The sequence below is a fragment of the Vigna unguiculata genome, chromosome 1 (genome assembly GCF_004118075.2).
Source record: "Vigna unguiculata cultivar IT97K-499-35 chromosome 1, ASM411807v1, whole genome shotgun sequence".
Lineage (NCBI taxonomy): Eukaryota > Viridiplantae > Streptophyta > Magnoliopsida > Fabales > Fabaceae > Vigna > Vigna unguiculata.
In genome coordinates, this window is record NC_040279.1 from 31,591,901 (window position 1) to 31,618,660 (window position 26,760).

The following is a 26,760-nucleotide window of genomic DNA, read 5'->3' on the forward strand; positions in this document are numbered from 1 at the left end:
TGAGTCGTTAATCAATGATTAAATTGTTAGATGATTGAATTGAGTATTTGATAGTTTCATGAAAGTATATTGTTTAGACAAATTTGATTTGATAGTACACAAAGAGTAATCGAAGAATGAACTTCAATTAACTGAATAGAATTAATATTTTAAATGATTTGAGGTTACACAAGTTGTGAAATGAATTGATATTAAATTATATACTTAAAATTTGTTTGTGAAAAATTGTCTTAATGTTAAGGATGAAAATTTTGAGAGTTGGAGAACTTTAATTTGATTCAAGAGTGATAGAGAAGTAGTTTTTCAAACCAAAATAGGTTAAGTTATGGTCCCAAGTAGAAAAAGTAAGCTCATATATGGTTAATATGTTTAACTTATTTTATTTATCACAGCTAATTTCAACTTGAGAGAAGTTAATTAAATACATACTTAATTACTCAATAAATCTTATAAATTAACTTAGTGGATTAAGTTTTGTTCAATAAATATCAATCAAAGAACAATTGGTTATTTTTGTTAAAGTTTGTCTAACGAATTATAGTTTTCAATAAATAAAATGTGTAAAAGTGAATGAATTAACTTAGTTAATATGAGAAGTTTAATGAAAAGAACAATAAAAGTAATACATAAATTATTTACCAGGAAATTTATATTTGAAATGATTTAATGAAAATGAGAGTGATAGATATATATTAAAAAAATGGACATGTACTGCTTTGTGAGCATGTACACTGCAGTGGTTCGTGACACATATGGAAGAATTGTGGAAACATTTATATTTCATATATTTTGAAAAAGAAAATCATGTAATATATTAAAAAAGAATTTCTGGTTTGTGAGCATATGTATACTGCAATGGTTCGTGAATGATAATCTAAGAAAAATATTTTTTAACTACTAAATTTTGAAAACTTTTTTTTATAATTATAAATGCTATTTTTTGAATAGTTTTCATTTTTTCATTTTTTACTTTTAATATTTTAAAATCATTTACACCTCATCTTCTAAAGAAGTTTGTCAAAATTTTATAATATAAATATATTCTGCATGTTCTAATGCAAAATTCGTAAAATCCAATTTCCGTGAAGCTTTGCAAATTCTTCTTGCCAACCACACCAAATTGCAAGCCTGTAACAACAAGTGGCGCAATCGACAGCAATATTAAATGTTAGTCAAGTTAGTTGAACTCCTTTATCAATATTCTCACATCTACCAATCCTCCATTGTAGTATATAAAATCATTCATCAAACACAATCTCCTTCATCAAAGATTCATGCTCTTATCCCTCATGGCTTTTCAAATCGGAGTGATTCTGACAGCCCTCGCAGTGAGTTCAGTAAATTCGGTTACTGGACAAGTTAGCACTTCTTGCACAACCTCTATGATGAACAGTTTCACACCATGCGCCAACGTCATCACCGGAAGCACTAATAACAATGGCTTAAAGCCACCAAGTACGTGTTGTGATTCACTGAGGTCTTTCATGAACACCAACTCCAACTGTGCTTGTTTTCTGCTCTCTGCCAATGCTCCATTTCTCCAACTACCCCTCACCCTTGCCCTCTCATTTTCACAAGCATGCAACATCAATGCTCTTCCTTTGCAGTGCAAAGGTTTGCATCTGTTACACTCACACACTTTAACTTTCCCATTTTCATTTCTCATAATCAAATTAGATTTCTAATTGTGTTTTCTTCGGATACATCATCGCAGCTTCTGGTTCTCCTTTACCAGCTCCAGGTATTTTGCATTTACCAATACTCCAGATTATCAAAATTTTACCTTCCTCGGTCAATAAAAAAACAGCTAATGTATATTATTTTTTGTTAGGTCCTGCAGTTCTTGGATCGAATGGCCCAGCGCTATCACCAGGTGCGAGCAATGAGTCTAAAGGTTCGTGGAAATTGGCCTTAACAGAAGAACTATAATGTTAAAAGTAACGAAAATTGGTTTATACACTAATTTATAAGAGATGTTTAGCAGATTCAAAAATGGTCGAAGAAGAGAAATATGAGAAAGTGCAATTGGCAGCAGCAGCAGCAGCATCTCCGGCGGAAGCAGAAGCACCCAGTAGAAGTAGAATTCCACAGATCAGACCAGTGTTGACTCCACTTCCTTCGCCATCTCGTTCATCTTTTCTCTCATCACCACCTTCCACTTTTCTCGTAGGAATCGTGCTTCTGTGCCTCTATTCCTAATTTTTACTGTGCAATGCATAACACCAAAACCCTAATCTAATCACTCTGCACAACCTGCTTTCTCCATGTTTCTGCTTACTCATACAAATAATAATGTTCTAATAAATAATAGTAGAACGTCATGGTTTCATTTCATGCATGCTTTAAATTTTTGGATACGTTAAGCGACACATCAATTTCCAATTTCTTGATCGTTTCGTTGTGTGTGTTTATGAGTCTGATAAGTACTATGTGACTCATCATCAATCTTAGCCAAATTAACCTGTTGTAATAAGTTTGATATGAACAAGATTCGGTATAGAGATAAGATGGTTCAGGTGGTGTTTCGAAAGAATTAAAAAAAATGAAATAAGTGCTGTTTGATTTTTCATTTGGATTAGCTAATTTAATTTGAAACAAATAAGTATATATATACATATAAAAAATAAAACTTGATGTTTTAAGAAATTATATTTGAAGAAGGAATTTGTTTAGTAAGTACTGTTTATAACACCAAACAAAATTTTCAATTAATATAAAATTTAAAATCATTAATGTTGAACAAAACAAAAAATGCAGCCATTGTAAACGCTTCCACACATGTTAATGATTAATTAACAACTTATGAGACAAATAAATGCAAAATTTGTATTAATGATTTTTTTCTCTACATGAATTTCAAAAAACGAGAGTAAAAAACCCATACGATTTCTCGTCTAGTATGACAAAGACAAGAGCTCCAAAGGTGTTGAATTTTTTTAATTTTTGAAGTGTTCTAAAGATAAGTGGAAAGCAAAACAAAGATATGTGTGTTTACAATTCTATATATTTTCAGTTTTTTCTTACAAATATTAGATTAAAATTTATGATGGACCAAAGAGATGCACAAATTTCATATTTCATTACAATCGTGCCTAAGGATGACTCTAAAATTGAAATGAAACATATAAGACAATTCTTATTTTAACTAAGATTCCATGAATTCACAAAACTAAAGAGGTTTTAAACAACTATAGAACAAAAGTTGATTAATATTGTGTTAACAGTGAATGATTGTTTAAATGAGTTTTTTTTTTTAATTGTAAGTTTTACAATCTAAATTTAAACATTTCATATAAAACGATCTTTTATATAAATTTAAACACTTTTTATTTTACCTGTGTAAGTTTAAAAAGGGTCTTTCTTCTTACATCTCCAAACATTTCTTCTGCACCTCCAATTTTTTTTTTAAATTTCCAAAATACCTTTTGATCATTTAAAGAAACTCACGGACATCACACCCCAAAAATACTTCTGGATGTCGACTTCCGGAAGTCAAAATATATAACTTCCGGAAATCAAAATATATTTTTAATTTTAATTTTACATATTTACGTAAATAATATATATTCTTTTTTATATTTGATATGTAATTTATAATTTTAATAAAAATAATATGAAATAGGCAATATAAATTACAATTTTATGTGAAAGAGAAAAGAAACACTTATAGAAATGATTAGTTTTAAAATTCAAAAATATTAATTTTTAAAATATAATCAAGGACAAAATAGAAACGAAGAATGTTCATACATTCAGAAATCCCCGATATTATTATAGATAAACATAATTTATTAATAAAATTGAGTATTTTCACAATCCTAAAATTTTATTGTAATTTCTATGAAGTTTACATAATTCTGAGTCTCTTACTTTCAATATAATAATCAAAATGCTCATTTTTTTTTTTTGTATTTGACATTTTCTAATATCTCAAAATTTTATGAATCAAATCATGCTCTGTTTTCCTTTACATTTTCAAAAATTCAAAGAAATACCATAAGGAAGGACCACCAACTTTACACTTATTCATTCTTTCATGTTCCCCTTTTATCTATCCAAGATGAATTCTCTGGTATTAAGCTAAATTTTGTTTTCTTCCTGAATTTATAATTGTTACATACTACAACTTGATCATTGTTTATCGCAAAAAAGTTTGTGAAGATAATTCTCTTATATTTGTTTGATATCTTGCATGAACCAACTTTTTCGTTGTTAATACATTTTACTTTATCCACTTGTTTTCCTTTCACTATTTCTGGAAAACAAAGGCATGGTCTTCTCTACTCTTTTGTCCTCTGGTGAAATTCTTCAAAACATCTTGATCTTGTCTCATCATTCACAATTGTTTTCTTTTGTCTTATTTCTAAAATTGTGTCACATGTTCAACTATTGGTATTATTGCAACATGCATAATTGAGAAAAAAAAATATATAAGTAATTCAATTACATTTGGATGGCAATGCTCTTACAAGTTACACATTTGATAATCGATTATCGTAAAAAATGTATATACTTTTTCATGGGTCAGATTTTTTTTTTCTTAGACTGAATTTGATAATCTATTTTTCTTATTGTCAGCGAAATAAAGTTTTATTCATTAAATTATTTTTCAAATGCAGGGGATGATATATATATATCGCTACATTAAAAATACAGGGGTACTTTTATCTATTAACTTTAAGAATGATGATGAATTAATTCACTTATTGATTGCAATTTATTTTGCTGTGTTCGCTGTAAAGCAATTTATTTTGCCAACGTCTAATTCTTATTTAATGAAAAATTAGATGTCACCATATGAATCTTTTATCATCAACTCATAATTCATGTTATTTTTTTTTTCCAATTTATATGAATTTTCTCAATTTGCTTTGTTAGATTAATGATTTTAAAGAAATGTGTTCCAACGACTATGGTAAAAGGAAGACTAAAAGGGTTTGAAGTAAATATTAGAAAGAAACTTTGTTTTATAATAATATAGAAACAATTTTACCTACTTCCCATTGGGTTTCAAAATATTACAGTCAAAGTCTCTAAGGTGATTTTTATGACAAGTCATAATATTCGGTATTTATAATTTTATTTTCTTGGCTTATCACATATTACAAAAACTTTTTTTTTGTCCATTACCCCCTTAAAAGTGTGATCTTTGCACGTTCTCTCTTACTTTTTAAATTTGAGCTATGCAACTCCTATTTTCAAGATAAATAAATAACCTTTATTTTTAAATAATTGTTTTTAATTTTTTCTTCCCTTTTAAGTTTGAATCATAGTTCATATTTTTAATATAAAATTACTCCAAATATCCTCTATTATATTGGTTGATTAATACCTTAAACTATCCCAAATTAATGTAAAAAATTTATATGCATCGACACTATTTTTAAAAAATACACAAATCTAACTTCAAACCCTTTTTTGTAATTGAAATTAGAGTATAACGAAAATTACGTTGGTAGCTATGGAAAAAATACGTATTACCTAATTGAATCAATACTCTCTAATTTTTCGAGATACTTTATAATGTCTTATCAACATCAAAGACAACTCCGAATTAGATAGCACCAAGCCTAGAAACAATGGGTGCTCACTATACACGCAACATACAAATATTTTTTAATATCACATCATTAATAAACGAAGAATTTAAAAAAAAAATGGTCATATTTTATTCAATGTTATTTTATAAGTTAAGTAAACCGATATTTGGAAACAAAAAAGAGAATAAACGGGTGGATTACCTGGTCCATACGAAATCAAGAGTCAATATCCAAATCAACGTAGCCAGTTACGGAATTGAATGGGCCACTGTAATCTAAAATAAAACCTCTCATGTGAAAAAGAAGAACACATCGTTGTTGTTGAGTTGAGTCTTTATATTTTTTGTTGTCCACGCGCGATTCACATGTCTACCAAACGTGAATACGAATATAGAATAATTCTGATGATAGTTTGAAGCACGGAAATAAAAACAAAAGAGAGTTGAAAAAAAATTAATAAATAATAAATAAATAAATAACTAGAGATTCCAGAAGTTGTGGGGAAGAAAAATGAAAAGGAATTTAGAATATGCGGAGAGTTATTCGTTGGTTTGCTGCAGCAGCACCATAACGAATGAGAGTGGTGAATTGGAGCACGCAAAGGGAAACATAAATTAATTGAAATTAAATTATGGTATGGTATATTATTAATTATTAATTAATTAATTAGATTCATAAAATGTAAAATCACAAGGATAAATTAATACTGAAAAATAAAAAGATATATTGTAAGTATTATCTAGTTTGCATATTTGAAAAACAAAACCTAGGGAAGGGGAAGTAACGCAAACCGAAACGCACAACATTCACATTCACATTGTTAACTCTTAATTCAGCGAGCCGTTTCCTAAGCTTCCTTTCTCTCCATCGCGCTCTCTCTCTTTCTCTCTCTCCTCGCAATCTCTCCAATTACCTTTCTTCTTCGCTTCTCTTCGCTGCCAGGTAAATCACCTTCCTCTGTCCCTTCTCTTGTCTTTTTTTTTTTTTAATTTTTAATTAATTGAGTGAGGGATGATACTTAATTTGCGTTGATTTTGGCTGTGTTTGGAGTTGATCCAATACCCATTGCTCTGTTAATTTCGAATTTCGACTCTATTTTGCTTTACCACTTGTCGCAATTATCGTACTTGCTTGTTCCTGTTTTTGTTATTACACTGTTTTTTTTTTTCGAGTGGTGAGAAATGTTAGGGCTGGAATCCCTATTTGAATTATGTGTTGTGTGTACGCTAAGTGGTTCGTCAATCCGTGTCCAGCGCCGAGTTTCGTTGTTGGTTTTTCCCATTTGACTTTGTTCATTGCTGTATTCTTGGTAGAACTGAGTTTGGTCTCTTTTTTGCTGCTTCCAATTTAAGACATTTTTCGAAACTTTCAGTTTCGTTTTGTTTTGGGTTATGCACTGAAACTGAATTAGAGGTTTTTTTCGGTCAATTTCATTTTTGAATGTATTTCTTCTTGATACTGATAGGAAAGCATTGCATTGTACTCATATTAGATCATATTTCCCTTTTTGGCTCTCCCTGGGCGGTTTTTGTTGTAGATTCTATATTGACTAGTGATATGTCCAAAATAATATATACAAGTGAGGGGTAATTTGTTCACAAGAAATTTGTAAGAGTTTTTCTTCACATGTTTGCTATAGAGCGTATAATGTCCAGTGATTCAGTGAAATTGATTTGTCCTTTTACATGTAGATATTATTTTACCTTCTTTTTTTTTTCTTCGGAGCATCTGCATCCTGAGGTTTATTTTATCGGGTCGTTCATGGTTTTCTTAAATGACAGAAACATTTTGCTCTATTTCGTGCCGGATAAGAAGGGCATATCACTGACTTGTTCTTTTTTGTTTTTCCATTATTGGGGTTGGACATTTACTAATGGAAGTTTAATATTAAATTACTCTTCCTTGACCCTTCAGAATATATATTACTGTATTTAGGTATCATGAAACTTAGATGTGGCAAGCTAATGCAGCTTAGAGGGGGTCTTTGTGACTTTCAATAACAGGTCCAAGCATAGAATGCATAATGTAAAAGTCGGTATTTGGGAATGATCTGAGAATTAGTTCCTGCTGGTTAATTAATCATTATAGCATCTGTTGTACCCTTCTATTTCCATATTAAAAAAATTAAAAAAATCATATTAAAATAACATATATAAATAATATATAAATAATGAAATTTTAAATTTTAAAAAACGAATATATATATATATATATATTTGTATATATATTTTCTTTTTTCTTTTATTTAATTTAAATTTTTATTATTTAAAATGAATTTAAATATTAAATAAAATTAAATGAAGCAGAATAAATTTTGTATTCTTTTGTTTTTTTTATTTAAAGTTTAATATTATTTTAATTTTACTTATTTTTATATTTATATTTATTTTTCAGTATATTAAATAAAAATAAAATTATATATATAGATATTAATGTTGTTTAAAAAAATATATATTAAGAAATATGAAAACATAAAAAATAAATAAAATAATAAACTAAAAAAATCATTAGAAGTTAAAAAATATAAATTTTAAAAAGAATTGAAAATATTCAGAATAAAACTTGTTTTTCACTTACGGAAATCAACTTCCGGAAGTCGACTTCCGGAAATATTTTTTGACTTCCAGAAGTTGACTTCCGGTGATGATTTTTGACTTTCGGAATTCGACTTTCAGTGATACATTTTGATTTCCGGAAGTCGACTTCTGGTTATGTATTTTGACTTTCGAAAATCGACTTTCGTGATATATTTTGACTTTCGGAAGTTATATATTTTGACTTCCGGAAGTCGACATAATTTTGAGGGTGTGGTGTCTACGGGTTTTCTTAAATGGTCAAAGGGTTTTTTGAGAATTTAAAGAAAGTTCGGAGGTGTAGAAGAAATTTTGGAGGTGAAGGAAGAAAGACCCGTTTAAAAACCCCCATTGGCCCATAAAACTAAAACCCAAAGCAATTGGCCCATAAAACTAAAACCCAAAGCAAGGGCATTGATTAACTGATTCAGGGCTTAGCCTCTCTCCACGGTGGCTGATCGAAGTCGGGTACGGTGGTTTCATGGTTGGTTTGTGTGTGTTGATGGGCAGAGCAGAGCTGAGCAGTGGACAAACCAAGTGGTTGCTGTTCGCTGCCTTGTCTGGCTGTTTATCAAATGAAATGAAATCATGGGCATCAACCACTTACTCATATCCTGGTGAGACCTTAATTCTTACATTTTCCCCACTTACTAGCGACCCACTTGGTTTATGAGATTATATTCACTTCTTTAATTGTTTATAGTGATGAAAGTACCAACTTTCAAACTTTTATCGGGTTTCTGCCGTTGTTCATGTCTGTCGACTCTTTTCTTTCTTTGTAATAATTGTCTGTAGTTTGTGAAAAGTGCTTAAGGAATGATGCCAAAGCAAGTTTTAATTTTTGTGTCACAAGTTAGATGTAATTAAAATAAGTAAAGTTTAATTTTAACCTGCATAATTATATCGGTTTTCTGGAGATGTTTTATGTACTTACAAATGTAATAATTCTGAATTTTCAATTTTATTTTTGGCTGTTACCATAATGCACTTCTAAACCTGCTTTTATTTTTGTTTAACCAGACTCCTCTTGTTGAAACTAAGTTTCAACACTGCTCATTCCACGTTTTGAGTATAACTCTGATTTGTTTATACTATTTTAGTGTAACATTTGTTATGCATTTTGTTTACCAAGGACACTATGATTGTGCAGGTTTTTATTGATTTCATTCTTAAATTCATCTTCCCAAAATTGCTTATAGTTAAAGATGCTTGGAGTGAGAAAGCTCAAAACGGGGCCTGATATCCCTTTGGTTTTAAGTGTCATGGTTGCTAAATGCAATTATAGAACAGCCCAAGTTTCCAGTGACAAAAGTGTCAGGTATATTGTTAAGTCGGCTGTCTCTTGTTTAGCTAAATCAAGTTCACCAGCATTTCTACTGGGATCAGAGAATAATTTTGCTCTTCAGGGACTATATTTCTCTAGTGTGGCTGAAAGAATCCTGATCCATGCTCAAGACCCTGCCAAAGTTAGTTTGGAGATACAAAATGCTATCGATTTGAATCAATTAGATTATTCGTGGAAATTATTGGAGCAGCATATGCACATGGAGGGGTTTCCCAGAAAATCAGTCATCAGTAAGCTTGTAACAAGCTATGTGGACAGCCTTGATACGAAATTGCTAGGTAAGGCTTATGAGTTGGTAGAACGTGCTATTGAGAAAGGTAAACAAGATTTGTTGGAAAAGGATGTGCTTATCTACCTCAGCTTTGGCCTTGCAAAAGCCAGACTACCAGTTCCAGCATCAACCATTTTAAGAAAGATGATAGATATGGAGCATTTTCCCCCAGCCACTGCTTGGTCTGCAGTTTTAGCGCACATGTCACAAACAGCAGAAGGAAGTTATCTTGCTGCTGAGTTGATTCTTGAAATAGGTTATTTGTTCCAGAACAATAGAGTAGAGCCGCGTAAAAAGAGCAATGCACCTTTGATAGCCATGAAGCCAGACAGTGCTGCTTTTAGCATTGCTTTGGCAGGGTGCCTCCTATTTGAGTCATCTAGGAAGGCAGAACAGCTTCTTGATATGATGCCTCGAATTGGTGTCAAAGCAGATGCACACTTACTGATAATAATGGCACGTGTATACGAGAGAAATGGGAGAAGGGAAGAGCTCAAAAAGCTGCAAAGGCACGTAGAGGAAGCTCCAAATCTAACTGATTTACAGTTTCGACATTTCTATAATTGTTTATTGACATGCCATTTGAAATTTGGGGATCTAGATTCTGCATCAAACATGGTTTTGGAAATGCTTAGGAAAGCAAAGGAAGCAAGAAATTCTCTTGCAGCTGCCAAATTTATGATGAATGCACATGGAATTGATCATAACCGTTCTCCTGGACTGGCTTCTGTGCATAGTTTGAACAACAGTAAAGATTTAGATAGTTTACAAAATAACAGGTCAAATTCAAGTGCTGTATTATCTTATGAGGAGTTCTCTAAAGATAGGAACTTCTCAAAGCTTGAGGCAGAGTCCAAAGCTATACTTGGTTCTTTATTATCAAAGTTGCAGATGCGGGTGGACTTGATCACAACCAAGCATGGTATATTGCAACCAACTGAAACAATTTATGTAAAATTAGTTAAAGCTATGCTAGAAGCTGGCAAGACCAAAGATTTAGCTGTGTTTCTTCTCAAGGCAGAAAGAGAAGATTCTCCATTTTCCAATGACAATTCAGCTTTGGTTCATGTTATTAACGCCTGCATCTCACTTGGATGGCTGGACCAAGCACATGATCTCCTGGATGAAATGCGTCTAGCCGGAGTTAGAACTGGTTCATCTGTATACTCCTCTCTTTTGAAAGCATATTGCAGAGCGAATAGGGTGGCAGATGTCACATCGCTTCTGAGAGATGCTAGGATAGCTGGTATCCAGTTTGACTCAAGCTCTTATGAGGCGATGATCCAATCCAGAGTGCTTCAGCAAGACACCCAGGGAGCACTTCAACTATTTAAAGAGAGGAAAGAGGCTAGAATTCCAAGAGTTACTGAACAAAATTCTGGCATGATGGCTAAAGATGGAACGGGGACTGAAGAAGCTGGGCTAATGACCAAGCTGTTACAGGAAATCAAGGAAGGGCAGAGAGTGGACTGTGGAGTGCATGACTGGAATAATGTAATCCACTTCTTTTGCAAGAAGAAACTGATGCAAGATGCAGAAAAGGCTCTAAAGAAGATGAGAAGCTTAGGCCACTTGCCAAATGCTCAAACTTTTCATTCTATGGTCACAGGGTATGCTGCCACTGGAGGAAAATATCAAGAGGTGACAGAGCTGTGGGGTGAGATGAAAGGTCTTGCTTCTTCCGTCTCCATGACGTTTGATCAGGAACTTCTTGATTCTGTGTTGTATACATTTGTAAGGGGTGGATTTTTCGTTCGAGCCAATGAAGTTGTGATCATGATGGAAAAAGGAAACATGTTTATTGACAAATACAAGTACCGAATGCTATTCTTGAAATACCATAAATCACTTTACAAAGGGAAGGCTCCGAAATTTCAGACAGAATCCCAACTAAGCAAAAGGGAAGCAGCCCTGTCTTTTAAAAGGTGGATAGGCTTGACTTGATGACAGTTTCAACCAAATCAAGGCACTAGCTTTTGAAAGTTTCAAAATTCAAACCATCAACTTCATAAGTCAAGGCTGTTTAATTTTGTTCTATCTCCTCTCATGTTTACAGGGTTAACACTAATGTACTACCAATGTGAATAAACCAATATCTTTTTTATGTAGAAAATTTAAGTTATACATCTTCAGTTCCGTTATTTTAAGGCGACAAATAGAAGATGGTGTGGCACATACGTTCATGCATACATAGTTCATGGCCATAAAATATGTTGATGTATTTTATCAATTGGGACAAACACATGCTCGGCTGAGAACATTGTTATTTGTGAATTCTGATTTCTGACACAAGCAATGAAATGAAATGGACTTGCGTGATTGTAATTTGTAGTACATGCAGGGCTCAGCTAGCTATACATCATAAACCGGATAATACATTAATAACAGTAGCAGGATGGGAAAAACAAGAGGTTTTTCCTGCACTGCACACGGGCAAGCATCAAGAAATGGGCCATAGGAAGACAATTACTGAACAGACTGAACAACAATCTTACGCCAACAATGATATCACTTGCTGAAACATGCCACTGACAATTTTTACAACAAAATTGTAGAAAGACTAATACCATTTTAACATCAATTTTCTTCAATAACTTCTTACAATTTATGTTTTTCTCCATTTATATCAGTAACATGTATCCTATCTCATGTTTTTTATTATTTTCATATATTTTTTCTTATTGTAAAAAGTATTGAGAGGAGTATCTAATTAGAAAAAAAGAACTATACACCCACACGTGTGTGTTCATGTTATAAATTACCGGGAAGTTCACTCATTATAAAAAAAAAATGAGATATGGTCGTGCTTGAAATACAGTGAATCATACACTTATTTATGCAATAAACTCATCTCAATTTAGTTCAAAATTTATTAAGGCGAGGCAATACCTACTATTAGAAAAAGGAAAAAAGTAGGGAGCCAAAACACTTTTTCTTTATCTTTTTTTAGTTGTTTCTTATTCAAGTTGTTGCCTCTTTAAACTGCAGTCATTAGGATGCTTTTGATGTGCTGATTTGCGAACAAAGACAAACTAGCATTTGACAGTGACGTAATCAAAACTTGATTAATATTAGCTGCAAAACAAAGTCTAATAATTGGGCAGTTACCAAGAATAACGAACTTAACGTGCTTAGGAACAGTTGCTTTATATTCTTTTTTACTTCCATTGAATTGATTTAAGTGCCAAAAAACCTCCTGATGAGGTTAACGTGCTTGACCAATTTTTTTGTAACTAGTTAGAATGCAAGTATAATAATATATAAAAATGTCAGGGATTTATAAAAAGCAAAACACATGTGTTGTCTAAAGAGACCCTTTTTCGATAAGAGAAAAATGCAGAAACAACTGAAATGCGTGAAGGCACTAACTTTGAATGCATTAACTTAAAACATGGGTATATGGATTGAACATCAGATTCATTGGTGGTTTTGTCCTACAAAACACTTGTTTACTTGAGCATTTATTGAGAAGGTTAGTGGAAGTTGCATTCATGATGGTGGTCCACATTTTAGATTTTGACAACTTAGACGTGAGTCATTATTGGGGTCAGAAAATTTCTTCTGTGAAAGGATCAATTAGTCAAGAAAAAGTACACTTTACTACGTACACCCTTTTCTCTTACATAGCTAAAATAATTTTGTCATTCTTTAACGGATTAGCTTTTCTGATATTTATCACCAAAAAATTCTAAACCAGACGATCCATGAAGGACCGCAGGCTTTTGTTTTTGGTGTTACAAATTATTTAGACAACATCATTCTTGTTAACATTATGCGAATTGAACTTATTCCTTTAAGAATAAACATTGACCGAAATGAACAAATGTTGCTCAAAGAAACATGCCTAAATCAGAATGAAACAAAAGGAAAAAGAAGTTTAGCGTTGGGTACAAATAATGAGTTACTGGTAAAAGCCAATAAAGCAGTGAAAGTAGTATAGTTCCTTTTTCCTTTTCGTTGCAACTTGTTGAGAAAAACAAAAACGTAATTTTAGTCGTTAGCTTCAATGATTATCGTTAAAGCTTTCTATAAGGATACAGTAGGATGGTACAAATATTCCCATGGCTTATCACAGTTGTGTTAAAGAATAATAAGTCAAACCCCGAGTTAGAATCTTCAAACCCTGCAGTAATAACAAAGACAAGAAAATTTGTGAGGAAGTAAAACTACTACTTCATACTAAGTTATATTCATTAAACTAATTCTTCGAAATACTATTTAAGAGACTGACCTCTCTTTCACGAGAAATGAGAACATGCGGTTTATTTTGCCCCACATAGCCATTATTCTGCCAATATGGTTGTGAGCCGCAAATATATATAGTTGGTGCATAGCCACAAACTCTGCAGCTGCAACAATGATGTATGAAGAAGGTTAGAAGTTAATAGAAAGAAAAAATGTAGAGAAACTAAGAAAAGGAAAGAGGGGCAAAGGACAACCTTGTTTGGGGGTGAGGGTAAATGTCTCGATCATGATTTTGGCTGGCAAACTCCTCACAGTATTGCTCACCTAAAAGTGTAGGGGCCCCAAGTCAAGGATAGGATAAGGCTTGCATGACATCTCAACTAGAAACTTTATTAGGAAGAACGACATGGTCAAATCCATTACTATCAAGAAATCTCTGAAATATTTCTACCATCAACTTCTGCACACTCAAATTAATAAGCAAGAACTGACAATATAAGTACACATTCCTTGAAATGGATCTTGTGGTTACAAATGTCTATTTGTTTGGTGAAATTAGGTGTGGCTATATACCTAAACTGTATGATCATTTCACAATTAACTAACTAATTTTCATCACAAAGACGATTTAGAAGAAGTACAGGTACTGAGCATATTGGACCTTGACCTTCATTAATGTTTGAAATTGAAGGAAATGTAATCAACGGAAATATTTATTGGAATTTTCTTGTTGAGGTAAATTACCTTGCGTGGTAGACCTTCAGTTCTCTCATAATAGTCAAGTTGATCATGTGGAATAAGGATTATTGGCATTCATCAAAAGTAGTGCAGATCAGTGTAGCCATAACCATGTGAATGTGGAAACAACTCTTCTACATCAATCCTGGAACTGGAGCTTTTCTTTATTTGGTTGCAGCTAATAGACTCAACGTCTGCCAAGAATATGCTATAAACTGGCCTGTGATCAGAAAATCTTGACTCCCCACGAACATATGATAATTGGTGAAGGCCCCTTCCATACCACAAGATACGATCACACCTTCATGAATATAGATTTGGTTTGTATGCATAAATAATGATACAATTTCACAATAATGATCCAGGACATTTCATTAGGGAATAGCATTGATTCACACAAGTTATTTGCAAGAAAGAAGAGTACCATGCTGGAGTTCTTCTCTTTTGTTTTGAGCGCCTGTCATCGCCTGCATATCGGTCTGAATTGTTTGAATACTTATAAGTTGGAGGGAAATATATTTTCCCTTCGTTCCATCCTTCAAAGATTCTACCTTGCCTCTGCTCTATACACAGCTGAAACAAAAAAATATCAAACGATCAGAAACATATCTAATATGGGAAAGGAGCAAAGATGAATCATAAATTACTTGTTAAGAAACAAAATAGTAACATGCCTGGTCATTCTCTAACAAAGTCTTCCAATCATGCATCTCAACAAGAGCTTTTGCTGCACGGTAAGAAAGTGCTATCCGGTAGTTTAAATCCCCCAGCCAAATTATTCGACTACACCAGTTACATCAAAAGTTTAGTTTTATTTAAATTTACAATCTCCAAGTATGAAATGCATTGTATAGATCATGAGTGGAGATGAGGGGCTTACTCATGTTCCAGAATTGTCTGAGGAGAATTCTCATCACCCATGTCGTGGACTGGGGGAAACCTTGTCTTTCTGAGAATCTCCATTACATCCGAGTTTCTCCTTAACTCATCACCATCCTTTTGTCCAGAAGTCAAATGACTACAAATGAAGCAAAAGCTTGTTTGGTGCAATGACATACTAATTGATATTGATCCCTGGAAAATCCAAGACAATGAAATTGTTTCCTTCCCTAGTCCATTATAAACTCTGCTATTGAAATAGATTGTCAAATGTACCTTGTTTCCGAGATATCCCATCAACCCTCGGCCAACACAAGACACTTTCATGTTGTGAACATCATCTCTTATATCACTTTTCACCCAAACAGTTAGAAATACCCCAACCATTTGCTTGCTAGCGACCAAGCAGTATCTTGAGTGGCCTGTGCCTGTCTGTCTATCACTGTCCTCTGCAGAGAAACAACCACCATACGACATTGGTGAATATTGTGCTGTAATTGGAGAGTCACCAGCGCCATTTTCTTCATCTGAGGAACCCCATCGATAATTGGGGTCATAGTCACTCGCTCGGTGACCAAATATCACTCTATCACAGACACTGAAACGGCGATCAAAGCATGCTTGTTGCATTAACATATCATTGTCCATTCTCAAACTACGACTCAGGGATTGGAAGGATCTTCGTTGAAAGAAAGAGGTTGTCTTCTGCCTCACTGATCCCTCAAAATCAGCATCTAGCTCTACAATAGGATCAGGGAGGGGTGAAGGTGTGTGGCATCCTCCACTTGTTCCAGGAAGGTTGTTCAAGGTCCTCCTAATAAGGGCTAGCCATTTTCTTGCAGGACCATTGTCTTCTGTTCCCAAAACATTACCAGCATTAAGAGGTACAATTTCTTGAAACCTGAGCCATGAAAATTCAAAATATTTCAGTATGTGAAATTTTGCGTAAGTAAAGGAGATGGAACATTATACAGACAGTAATTTACCCAAGAACATAGATATCAGCTGGTGGAGAGGTGTGAAGCCAATCTTCAAGACTCAAATAACTTGGAGGTGACTTCCCTGCTACATTCCAAGTGGCAGCAAAGATTCTGTATTCGAAAGGGGCGAAAAGAAGCTCAATAGGATAAAAATTATCAAATTTCATGGCGATAGTAACAACCAGGGTAATCAAGTTCTATACACAGTTGCATGAATCATACCTATAGTTATACACATCTGTAACCTGAGCTTTATCAAGGTCATTCTTACCTCTTCGCGATCTGTCTGAGTACCATCTGCTTGATCTCTCTACATATCAAATAATGACATTAAACATCTGCAATTAGTAGGACGCGAAAAACTAGAAAAGAGAAAAAAAAAAAGAGCAAAAAGAAATAAATTTACAAATGAAGGCTGAAAAATGTGGTCTGAATAAGTATCTTTTTATCCATATCTAGTGGAGGGATTTGGAATGATGTGGTCCTAAGAGAAAAGAAGGTGAAGAAGGTATTGAACCTGATTTGCTTTTCCTGATGGTGCATGCCTCCCTCTCTGAGTAGTTGCTACTACACTCTTCATCAACACCTGAAAAAGGAAAACCGTAAAGTTAACAAAGCTGTGCTCTTTTCAGTCATTTTAGCACCTACTCAATCAAACAAGGCAAAATAAAGCAGAATTATTTTTTATAGCAAAAGGGTGAATTAGAAACCATGGAAGCAGGAAAACAACAAAGGGCAGATCTTGTGCTGCAAGTAGCATGCGCATACCCATGGAAACAGACAATAAAAAAATATTTTAAAAATAACTGTTTAAAAACACAGACAAATCAGTAGGACTAGTAGCAGAAATGATGCCCTTTTTGGTTTTAAAACAAAATATTTGCATCACGAGAGCCCTAGAATGTGGATTACATCAAAGTGGGAAAATTGATGAATCACCTTGGGAGAGAACATCATCTGCCTGAAAATCCTCTGCTTTGCTCTTGATATTGAACCACTTCTTGACCAATGTTTTTGGCCAAGAAAGCTTGAACAAGAAAAACAGGGTAAGCAATGCCAATCCCAGAAATCAAATGCAAATGAATTTGAAGAGAGCTTGCATTTCTCAAACCTTGCTCTTCTTCGAGTTCTCATCTCTCATTGTTGGGGCAAAACTCACAACTTCATGTAGCTTTCTCTATTCAGAAACAAAGCCACTGAATTACTGTCACACAATCTATTCCTTCTTTCAATCAACACTCCTCCTTTCTGAGGTTACGCTTACACACCAAAATGGAGATTGTGAAAGTCAGAACACAAGTTTATACACCAGGACAGGACAACCTTAATTTCTGTTGACTTTCACCTTCTGGTATATGTATGTATCTCTATTCAAACAGATAGAAAAAGGGAGGGGAAAACGTCTTGTGGTGATGATAGCAATGTGATGAAGTTAAAGAAGGTGAAGACTGAAGAAATGATTAAGTGCAGCACCAGTTGTGAAGTTTAAGGTTTTGAGGGGAGAGAGGAAGAAGAAGACAATGTAGAAGACATGAAGAAAGAGAGAGTTTTGGAGAAACCTCGTTGAGGTACAGAGAGGAAAGCAACAAAAACAATTGAAAGAGAGTGAAGGAAGGCAAGTTGGAGTCTCTGTTGAGGACTTTCACTTACCGCAAAAACAAGGCTTACCTCACCCACCCAACCTCACACATTCAACAAAACATAACCTGCAACTACGTTTGCTTATATATTTGTAATGCTCACATTCCTTCATCGATGTTCTCAAATGATTCAATACTTAAATTCTGTTTACAATTATATCTTTTGTAAAGATTTTTAAGAAGAAAAAATATATAATTGAAATTAGTGTTTTTACAAGTTAAAATTATATATAAATGTTTTAAATATTTATTTTTGTCTTGAGTTATATATAATTGAAATAGTGTATATAAGAGTTATTTAGTTAAGGATTGAATAATGTATAAGAAATCCATTGAGTGGTGTTGTAATAACCTTTAATGAACATCCAATTAAATGTCATTAATTACTCTATTATATATATTTTTAAAATGTAAGCATGTGTAACTTAGTGATTGGTCATTTAATAATTTTTCGTATTCCAACCTTGATTTGAGCTTAATTACTCTATTATGTAATGGACTTCATAAAAAGGAGATTAATTAAGGATATAATTTAAAAACTTTATATACTTGGTGATTACAGAAGAAGACAATCAGCATTTAAAGATGTCATTAGGCTTAGACATTTAAATGTCTTTTTAAATGGTATTTACTAACATTTCTATATAAGAAAATTAAAACAAATATTTTGTTGGAATTTACATTAAAAGTTACTAGAAATCCCACTCAGCATTTTTCATATCTAAGGAATTAGGAAGTGTAACATGTGAATTTCATGAACATGAGTGGACAAGTTAAGAGATTAGATTAGAAATGAAGAGTGTATAGTAGTTTGAAATATACATGACTGGTAGTTGTGGCAGGGACAGTAAAGTTAGGTTTGATCTTAATGTAAGAAGTTGGTGATGTAGGAGAAAGCAGTTAAAGAGGAGAAAAGATAAAGAGGCATGTGTGGAGGATCGTTTTCCTCTTCTTCTTCCTTCTTTAACTTCTCTCCATGTTTTCACATTGTCTTCAATATACACGACAAAAATCATTTCTATTTTTCCCTTTTCCACCCAATTTATTTCTTATTATTTGGTTGGTAAAATTCCATGGAGGCTTTGAATCTACCTTGTTTGAGACAAAGTATTGTAAACATAGTGTGTGTGGTGGCATAGTCCGAGAGAATGTTTCGTGTTTTACGGAAAAGTGTAGAACTACTTGTGTTTCCAATGCCACACCATTTGTAATTTCATGAGTTTTGTTATCTCTTGGTGTGTGTTGGGTTTGGCAAATTCAAAGGACTCATTGGTTCTACAAGTTACATAACACTATGTCTCCTCAAAAACTTCATTCATTGCTTTTTGAAAGCAAATATTATTAAGCAAATGAAACTTTGGCTTTTGAGTACTCCTCATTTTGACGCATCCTTCATCATGCTAAAATGCATGTTTATATCTTCTTATTTATCATTGAATTATAATATTTACTTTAAAACATATATATCTAAAATGAAGTTTAGTAAGTTAATATTTTTACCCTATAAAACAGTATCTTGTTGGGCCATAGCGATTTAAGTCCCACCTCGTCGAAAAATGATGTTCCTACTTAACCCACGTGAAAATATGCGATTTCCTTGACCTAAGTGAAACCATGTATCTGCAAAATCATAGTTTATGAGTTCTCTGTTTTCAATGAGCTTTTTGCATTTTTAATAAGAACTAGGTGGGAGGTTTCTGATGTTAAAAACTTCAAATCAAGAATTTAAGATTCAGAGAACCCCAGGTGAATGTTTGGGTTGGAATTTGAAATGAACCCAACATAGTGACCCACTAGTTTGAGTGAAGGTTCCACTACCACCATATAAGCCTTACCCCCAATAGTGCATAGGTTGTCAAGACCAGTACATGTGGTTCTCCAAAATACCCTCTTTTCCTAACTATACGTGTCGTGTCCTTTCACCTTATCATATCATATGATTACACTTTCGGACAAAAAAAAATACACCCAACATTACTCTCTTCACCAATATTCTCTGTATTTCATCTCCTTTTAAACCCAAACACTTCATATCTATACACTCTTTCACTTCTTTCTTCTAAAAGAGCTAGCAAATGCTCTAGGAATAACCAAAACTAGACGCGTTTCCATTTGGTCAATCTTTACCTATAGCTTGCGTCTTATATATAAATAGGATTAAATGATCTTGATTCCTTAACTTTCACTCACTGAAAATTAAAATTAGTTTATTTTTGAAACTTTGGTTCAATTTATTTTATAAATTTTAGAAATATGTGGATTTGATCCTTTTAACCAAATTTTATTAAATTGATTTGATGTTTCAAACGCATTTTATGATAACATTTGAATTGTTTATACCGTTTGACATACTTCCGCTTCAATATTAGTTAAGAAATGCTTTTGAAACACCAAATAAACTTAACAAAATCTGGTTAAAAGGACTAAATCCACACATTTCTAAAAATAGAAGACTAAATTGATTCAAAGTTTCAAAGAGAGACTAATTTCAATTTTCACTGAAAATTAAGATACTAAAATCATATTTAACCCATATAAATATATACCTCTATTAGGCTATCTAGCCAAACATATTCAATCTTTCTATTAATTGGTAGTATTTTGTTAACGAAGAAGTTGAACTCATAATTTTTCGTATTTTTTCTTTCCATACTCACCAAATCATATAGTATATAACTTAGAAATTGAGTTGGGTAGAAAAAGCATATAACTTTTTCAATCATTGAGTATAACTTAGATTTGTTTCTCTTACTCTATACGAGGTTGTTTGTTGTAACAATGTTAAACGAAAATGGAATTTTTTTTCTTGGTGTAAATGATCTGAGGAATCATTGACGGAGCATTGAGTTAGAAGTCAAAAGTTTTGATTTGGGAAATGGGAGTTCTTAGGTATTTGATAATGTTGACTAAGAATGATGATGTATATAGGTGAATCCGACAGGTGAAAGGTCACGATTGCATATTTTTCTCCTTTTTTTTTCAATGTTCCCCTCATAATAGTGGCAATGATGCTTACAAGAAAGGGCAGTATCAAAATTAAATAAGAATGGGCCCAATTCATGGAATGCATAACTAAAGGGGATATCGTTTACCCTACAATTTGAATCTTCTAAATTGCCTAGGGAAAGGTTGCTACCTAGTAGATACTACATTGTCAAAAAGATTGGGGCTCCCTATTATTGGATTCAATAATGAAATACTAGTATATCTGTTATCATTCATTAGGGTTCTTCATTCCCTCCTTTTCTCATTTACACTTCACAACACCCATTTCATCATATTTCAATTTTCTTAGGAGTCTCCACCCCTCAACTCCATCCTCAATTCACTGCTTCTGATGTTTCTTTTTCTCAAAAATAGAGATGAGACCATTGTTGTTATTGGTAATTAAAGAAGATGTAATTGTTTTGTATTCTTTAGTATGTAAGAGTAGTATAATATATGTGTGTAAAAGAATGAGAATTTCCATCACACTATTTTTCGAGTGTAGATAATAAATTTTAATAACTTTCTATCAAAATTATATATTACAAAGTGTATTACTTTAACATTTTAGAATTATTAGTTAAGATCGGTTAGTAATTTCAGTCAATAATAAAGTATCTTTGTGATTGTTTTCAAATATTCATCCTATATGTTTGATCTAGTTTTATTTTAAAAATACTTACCCATCTATTATTTTTTAATGATTTCTCTAGAAAAAAAATTGAATATTTTTCGCACAAAAAATTAAATATGCTTTTAGTTTATTAATATTGATGAAAAATTATGATTCATCATTGTTTCAGATTTTAATACAGTTTAATCTCTAATATTTAAAAATTAATATATATAATTTTTTTAATCTAATTACATTAAATTTGTTTCACATGTTAAATATGTTTAAAATTATCTTTGAATTATTTATCTTATTTGACGCTGTCAAACTGAAAGATTGTAGATTATTTGACAAACTAAAAAATATTAATATTGTTGGATTTCGATAATTATATTTATTTATTTTTTAAATTTAAAAATTAAAATATATCAAAATTTAAGATATAAAAAGATTTTAATTTCAAGTTTAAATTTAAGAACTAAAAATATATTTAATCCATAAAAAAATTATTAAAATGTGATAAATTGATTGATGCATTGTGTTGTGAAGAATGAGGTAAAAAAAAATGGTTGATAGAGAAACGAGGCAGTCAAAGAATGATCTTTAATCGTACTTTAACTAAAGCAAGTTGGATCTAAGATAGGATGATACCCTTTCTATTTCTATTTATTTTGCTTTTGCAGCTTTGAAAAATCTATTGTTATTATCGTACTTTCCTTTTCTCCTTCACTCTCTTAGCCATTTCATATGAAGGTGTCAAATTAGGTTTTTCATTATTTTATTTTTTTCCTTTTGTCCTTCACAATTTATTTTGCTGTCATTTTCTTAACAATCTGGCAAAGGAGAGATGTAACTGGTACTGTTGTACACTCGCACTTGCTGATATTGAAATAGATATTTATGTTAACATCAACGCTTTTACTTTCTCAACTATATTTTTATATATACATGTCCTTATAGTACAAAAATATTAATCACGATATGGACCATGGACCACTACAATACTTAATACTTTCACACTCCTAAACTTATTTTATTTATGAAAAAAATTATTTATTTACAAATACTATCCAACATAATTGGTAAGTATTCAGAATTTTGAACATATTGGCAGTAGTTTTTTTTTTTCTATATTAAGTATCTGGTAAGAATTAAATAACATATGAGAGTGATGATCTCATACCATTTGGTTAAATTATATATTAGTTATGTTAATTAATCATAGGATTTTTGTTATTAAAGGTAAAATTCATTTTAACAGTCTTATATATAAAATAATAATTTTCAACTGTATGTATATTGATAAGAGAATGTCTAGAAACGGAATTAAAAATATTTTATTGATTAAAATTGATTAAGATTTCTCCAGCTATGAAGGTATTATTCCTCCCTCATAAATTTTCTTTTATAGGTAAATCAAAATTGGACTTATTAATGCTCAATCATGGGAGGCGTTAGTTGAACGGCCATTTATGTACAATTTTTGTTTTTTTTTTTAAATCTGAATTATTTATTTATTTGAATAATGGAAAGCAGGCTATACAGTTGTTCAATTCTAGTCATATTTCAAGGGACACTTTTTTTTTTTGGCACTCACTCTGTGTCAATTTTAATTATTTATTTTTATTTAATTGTACTGAATACTCTGAAAGGGTATTGATATCATAATGAATGAAATGGTACAGTGCATTCAATTTGTATGAGAGCACATATTTAGATGAATCAATTAATGAAAGATTTAAATTGCATAAGTTGGATAACCAAAACTTGTTATTCAAAGTAATAAGATTTTTTTTTCCTTAAACAGAATTTTGGGATTGAAATTTATGAAAAGAAAAGAATAAACACTGAAAGATTATCTAAACATTCTTTTATTTATTTATTTATTTTCATTTTGAATAATCGCATTTTTAATTTCAGGTGAAATGTGTTAAAATTTTCAAAAAACTATAAGCATAAGCATGTCTCCATCCAAACATAAATATTGTTTTTGTTGGTTTGAATACACATTATATTTCGAATTAATTAGTGTTTAAAAATAATAAGAAAAAACTTTTTAATGTAGTTTCTTTTTAATGCTTCTTTGTACGTAGAAATGAAAATGTACATCATTATAAGTACATTTCCTATATTGTCTATTTGCAGTTTTAGCAAATTTAATTTAAGGATTGAATGCGAAAAGAATTTTATTTTAACTTTTCAAAAGAAAAAGAAATAGTAAATTATATCTATGCTTCTTTAAAATTATATCCCCTTCCCTTTTATTTACAAGAATATTTTCCTTCCTCATGTAACACGGTTAAATCCATCTTGATAAATATTTTTGTTAGTTTTTTTTTTCTAGTGCAGTAATTCTCTAACTCGATTAATGGTTCTTAATAGTTATTAGCAGTTTTGTGATTTGAAAAATGAAATAAAAAATTTAGATAAAATTCCAAATTATGAAAATAGATTCAAATATGTTTAGGATCTCTTAAAAATTTACTAATTCTGTGATTAGATTTTAATAAAAAAAAAAGTCCTTAAAAACATAACACTGTTTCACACGTGCATCGAAAAATTAACCTAGCAAGCAGCTCTTAATTGCAATAAAAATTGCTTCCAAATAAAAGTTTCACAGCATATCCTCCTTTTTCACCAATAAATAGGATTCGTAGCAGGAACATAAAACACATTCTTATTAATATTTAAGTTTATTGATTTCTACACCGGCCACAATTTATGATGAATACTGTTCATCAGTTATTGTCTAATTACAACAGTAGTAATAATAACATTAGGAATAGCGAAAAGAAAAGTTGGCATTGAAAGCAGAAAGAGCATTGTGCAGAGTTAATGGAATAGCATATACCAGAATGGGCCCAGCATTATTCAAGTGATAAAGCAGAAGAATGCAGGGAAATCAGAAATGTATATTTTTTGAACCCTTCTCAACTTTGAGGTTAGTGCCTCAGCAACAAACTCTCTTCTTAAGGACCTTTGGTGAGGTTGCTGTTAAGAGTTACATAAATGACTTGCAGTTTGTGTGAAAAGCTTAAACAAACAATTAAGGCTGTGGTGTTGACTTCATAAGGCTGATATTGATGGTGATGCTGATGGTGATGTGAAGGTTTTTACCATAGGGTAGAAAAAAATTCAGAGACCCAAACAGTTATTGTTATTTATGGTTTGAGTGAGTTCAGACCATTTCCTCGTTTTCACAGAACCAGACAAAAGATATTTTGTCATGCTTTACTATATCATTTGCATCATCACTGTCTTTAATTCCTGCCAGACCAAACCCACGCATGCAACCCTTTCTTGCATGTTGGATCATCACATCGTCACTGCTACAATTTGGAAACTGTGTACACAACATGATGCTTAACTGTTCAAGAAAATTATAATGACACATTGCAAGAGATACACAAGGTTACACACCTAGTGGACCTAGGAAAAGGACATGGTGTGTGCATGAGACTGAAACTTGTGTCTGATTTGGAAACTGAGCTTCTAGGTAAAAATGTTTCACTTGCTTAAGATTACTATAAAGAAGTCTTCTTTTATTTGTTTATTTTTTTTCTTTTTTTGGATCTTTGCTTTATCCTGCCATTCTACAGACAAAAGAATGCTCAATCATCGCATGCACAACAGTGCTCTCAGGTCTCATGCTTATAGTTATCCATGATGTTCTTCACTGTTTATATATTTAACTTGTTCAACATTTTTCCCTTTTTGCTTTTCTCAGTGGGTACCATTTTAGTCCCAATTTGTGTTTTCAGTATCTCTCTGTGCATTATCCATATACATCATATAACAATTCCGTGACACCTCAAATTATTATTAGATGGTCTTAGTCCACCACTTATTTATCGTTTCAAAAGTTGTTTGTACCATATAACAACCATCTTAGTAATTTCTGCAATTGAAGGCTCACAATTTGAATGTAATAAACATGTCATGCATTTTCATATATCATGTGTCATTTATCTTTCTCTCTAAGCATCTGTGTACAAAACCAGTTTCATTGGTCATCACTGTTTATGGTCCAGCGCAGCATGGTTAACTTGGAAGTTAAGTTTCTTGGGTGGCATATTGAATGTTTTAAATAGGCCACCGAGGAATTAGATGAGTGGGTTATGATTTTGGTGGAGAGTTTATACTTGATAATGCTTCAATGGAGGGTGATGAAATGGTTGCTAAATAGTAGTTGTCTATATTCATCAGTGTTAATATGCAGTTATTTCATATATATAGTTGTATGTTGTACTGCAACTCATCTGCATATATTCATTCATGCATTTTTTATTTACTTTTTTATTTTAAACCTTTTGCACCACAAATGCGCACACAACAACAACAATAAATTACATTGATGACGACAGTATTTCTCTTTCACTTCAATGTTATAAGGAACATAATGCTCTGAAAAAAAATTCCAACAACTTCCCTCTTTGGTCCTCTTTCTCATACCACAAGATGAGGAGTGTTGAATTAAGTAGAAATAATAATAATAAGGTAAATTTATGTTTTAGGTTATTTTTTATTTATATTATTTTATATTTAATTTTATCTCTATATTTTTAAAATATTTAATTTATCTTCTAATTTTAAAAAAATAATAATAAAAACGTTCAATCTTGTCATTTGTTCTGATTGACCCTAACTAGATTAATGAAATCAGACATAAGGGGATTATTAATATTAAAAAAAAAAAAACAGAGTACCAAATGGACATTTTAGAAAATGGAGAGTAAATTGAATAATCATGGACAAAATAACTAATACATTTGTGTACTCTTTAAATTAGTATTTTTTGTTGTTGTTATCTTAAATTGTTTTAGATAAAATTTAAAACAATAAATATTTTTAGAGTTCACTAGTTCAGAAGGGGTCATATTTTTAAGAACGGTGGTAGTTGACACTCCAATTTTTCTCTTACTATCATTTAACATTTTAAAATACTATTATTATATTATAATTTTTTATATATATTTATTTTTATAACATTAATAGAATATTTTATTATTAA

The 26,760-nt window shown here is 31.8% G+C and overlaps 3 protein-coding genes across 8 annotated transcripts; 2 read left to right on the forward strand and 1 right to left on the reverse strand.

The window, feature by feature from the left end:
- The first annotated feature begins 1,266 nt into the window (after positions 1 to 1,266).
- Positions 1,267 to 2,357, forward strand: LOC114194991 (non-specific lipid-transfer protein-like protein At5g64080). Its single transcript, XM_028085393.1, has 4 exons — positions 1,267 to 1,614; positions 1,715 to 1,741; positions 1,832 to 1,894; positions 1,985 to 2,357. The coding sequence occupies exons 1-4, from the start codon at positions 1,275 to 1,277 to the stop codon at positions 2,197 to 2,199; spliced, it is 645 nt and encodes a 214-aa protein (XP_027941194.1). The 5' UTR covers positions 1,267 to 1,274; the 3' UTR covers positions 2,200 to 2,357.
- Positions 2,358 to 6,287: 3,930 nt separating this feature from the next.
- On the forward strand, positions 6,288 to 12,063 carry LOC114176514 (pentatricopeptide repeat-containing protein At1g03100, mitochondrial). Of its 3 annotated transcripts, none has more exons than XM_028061590.1 (2): positions 6,288 to 6,482; positions 9,264 to 12,063. In XM_028061590.1, exon 2 carries the CDS (start codon positions 9,319 to 9,321, stop codon positions 11,671 to 11,673), a length of 2,355 nt encoding a protein of 784 aa, XP_027917391.1. In that variant the 5' UTR covers positions 6,288 to 6,482; positions 9,264 to 9,318; the 3' UTR covers positions 11,674 to 12,063. The 3 variants fall into 3 exon arrangements, with proteins under 3 accessions (XP_027917391.1, XP_027917383.1, XP_027917396.1); XM_028061582.1 differs by lacking the exon at positions 6,288 to 6,482 and adding an exon at positions 8,038 to 8,730; XM_028061595.1 differs by lacking the exon at positions 6,288 to 6,482 and having other exon boundaries at positions 9,264 to 9,431; positions 9,520 to 12,054.
- Positions 12,064 to 13,630: 1,567 nt separating this feature from the next.
- Positions 13,631 to 18,217, reverse strand: LOC114177402 (type I inositol polyphosphate 5-phosphatase 4-like). 4 transcript variants are annotated; one of them, XM_028062747.1, is made up of 13 exons: positions 17,623 to 18,217; positions 17,451 to 17,538; positions 17,029 to 17,097; positions 16,734 to 16,821; positions 16,518 to 16,622; positions 15,808 to 16,432; positions 15,533 to 15,726; positions 15,327 to 15,435; positions 15,077 to 15,225; positions 14,659 to 14,926; positions 14,169 to 14,374; positions 13,961 to 14,078; positions 13,631 to 13,852 (listed from the first exon to the last, which is right to left on the reverse strand). In XM_028062747.1, the coding sequence occupies exons 1-10, from the start codon at positions 17,650 to 17,652 to the stop codon at positions 14,731 to 14,733; spliced, it is 1,653 nt and encodes a 550-aa protein (XP_027918548.1). In that variant the 5' UTR covers positions 17,653 to 18,217; the 3' UTR covers positions 13,631 to 13,852; positions 13,961 to 14,078; positions 14,169 to 14,374; positions 14,659 to 14,730. The 4 variants fall into 4 exon arrangements, with proteins under 4 accessions (XP_027918548.1, XP_027918556.1, XP_027918541.1 ...); XM_028062755.1 differs by having other exon boundaries at positions 14,659 to 14,953; positions 16,783 to 16,821; positions 17,623 to 18,216; XM_028062740.1 differs by having other exon boundaries at positions 14,169 to 14,238; positions 14,659 to 14,953; positions 17,623 to 18,216.
- Between the last annotated feature and the right edge of the window lie 8,543 nt (positions 18,218 to 26,760).

Excerpts from the sequence above, each read along its gene's own strand:
- LOC114194991 (XM_028085393.1), top strand. The coding sequence starts at position 1,275 with ATGCTCTTATCCCTCATGGCTTTTCAAATCGGAGTGATTCTGACAGCC. Across the intron at positions 1,615-1,714 it reads TCTTCCTTTGCAGTGCAAAG|CTTCTGGTTCTCCTTTACCA; the intron begins GTTTGCATCTGT and ends ACATCATCGCAG. Across the intron at positions 1,742-1,831 it reads TTCTCCTTTACCAGCTCCAG|GTCCTGCAGTTCTTGGATCG; the intron begins GTATTTTGCATT and ends ATTTTTTGTTAG.
- LOC114176514 (XM_028061590.1), top strand. The coding sequence starts at position 9,319 with ATGCTTGGAGTGAGAAAGCTCAAAACGGGGCCTGATATCCCTTTGGTT.
- LOC114177402 (XM_028062740.1), bottom strand. The coding sequence starts at position 17,652 with ATGAGAGATGAGAACTCGAAGAAGAGCAAG. Across the intron at positions 16,433-16,517 it reads GCTGATATCTATGTTCTTGG|GTTTCAAGAAATTGTACCTC; the intron begins GTAAATTACTGT and ends TTCATGGCTCAG. Across the intron at positions 15,727-15,807 it reads TGGGATATCTCGGAAACAAG|GGATCAATATCAATTAGTAT; the intron begins GTACATTTGACA and ends TGGATTTTCCAG.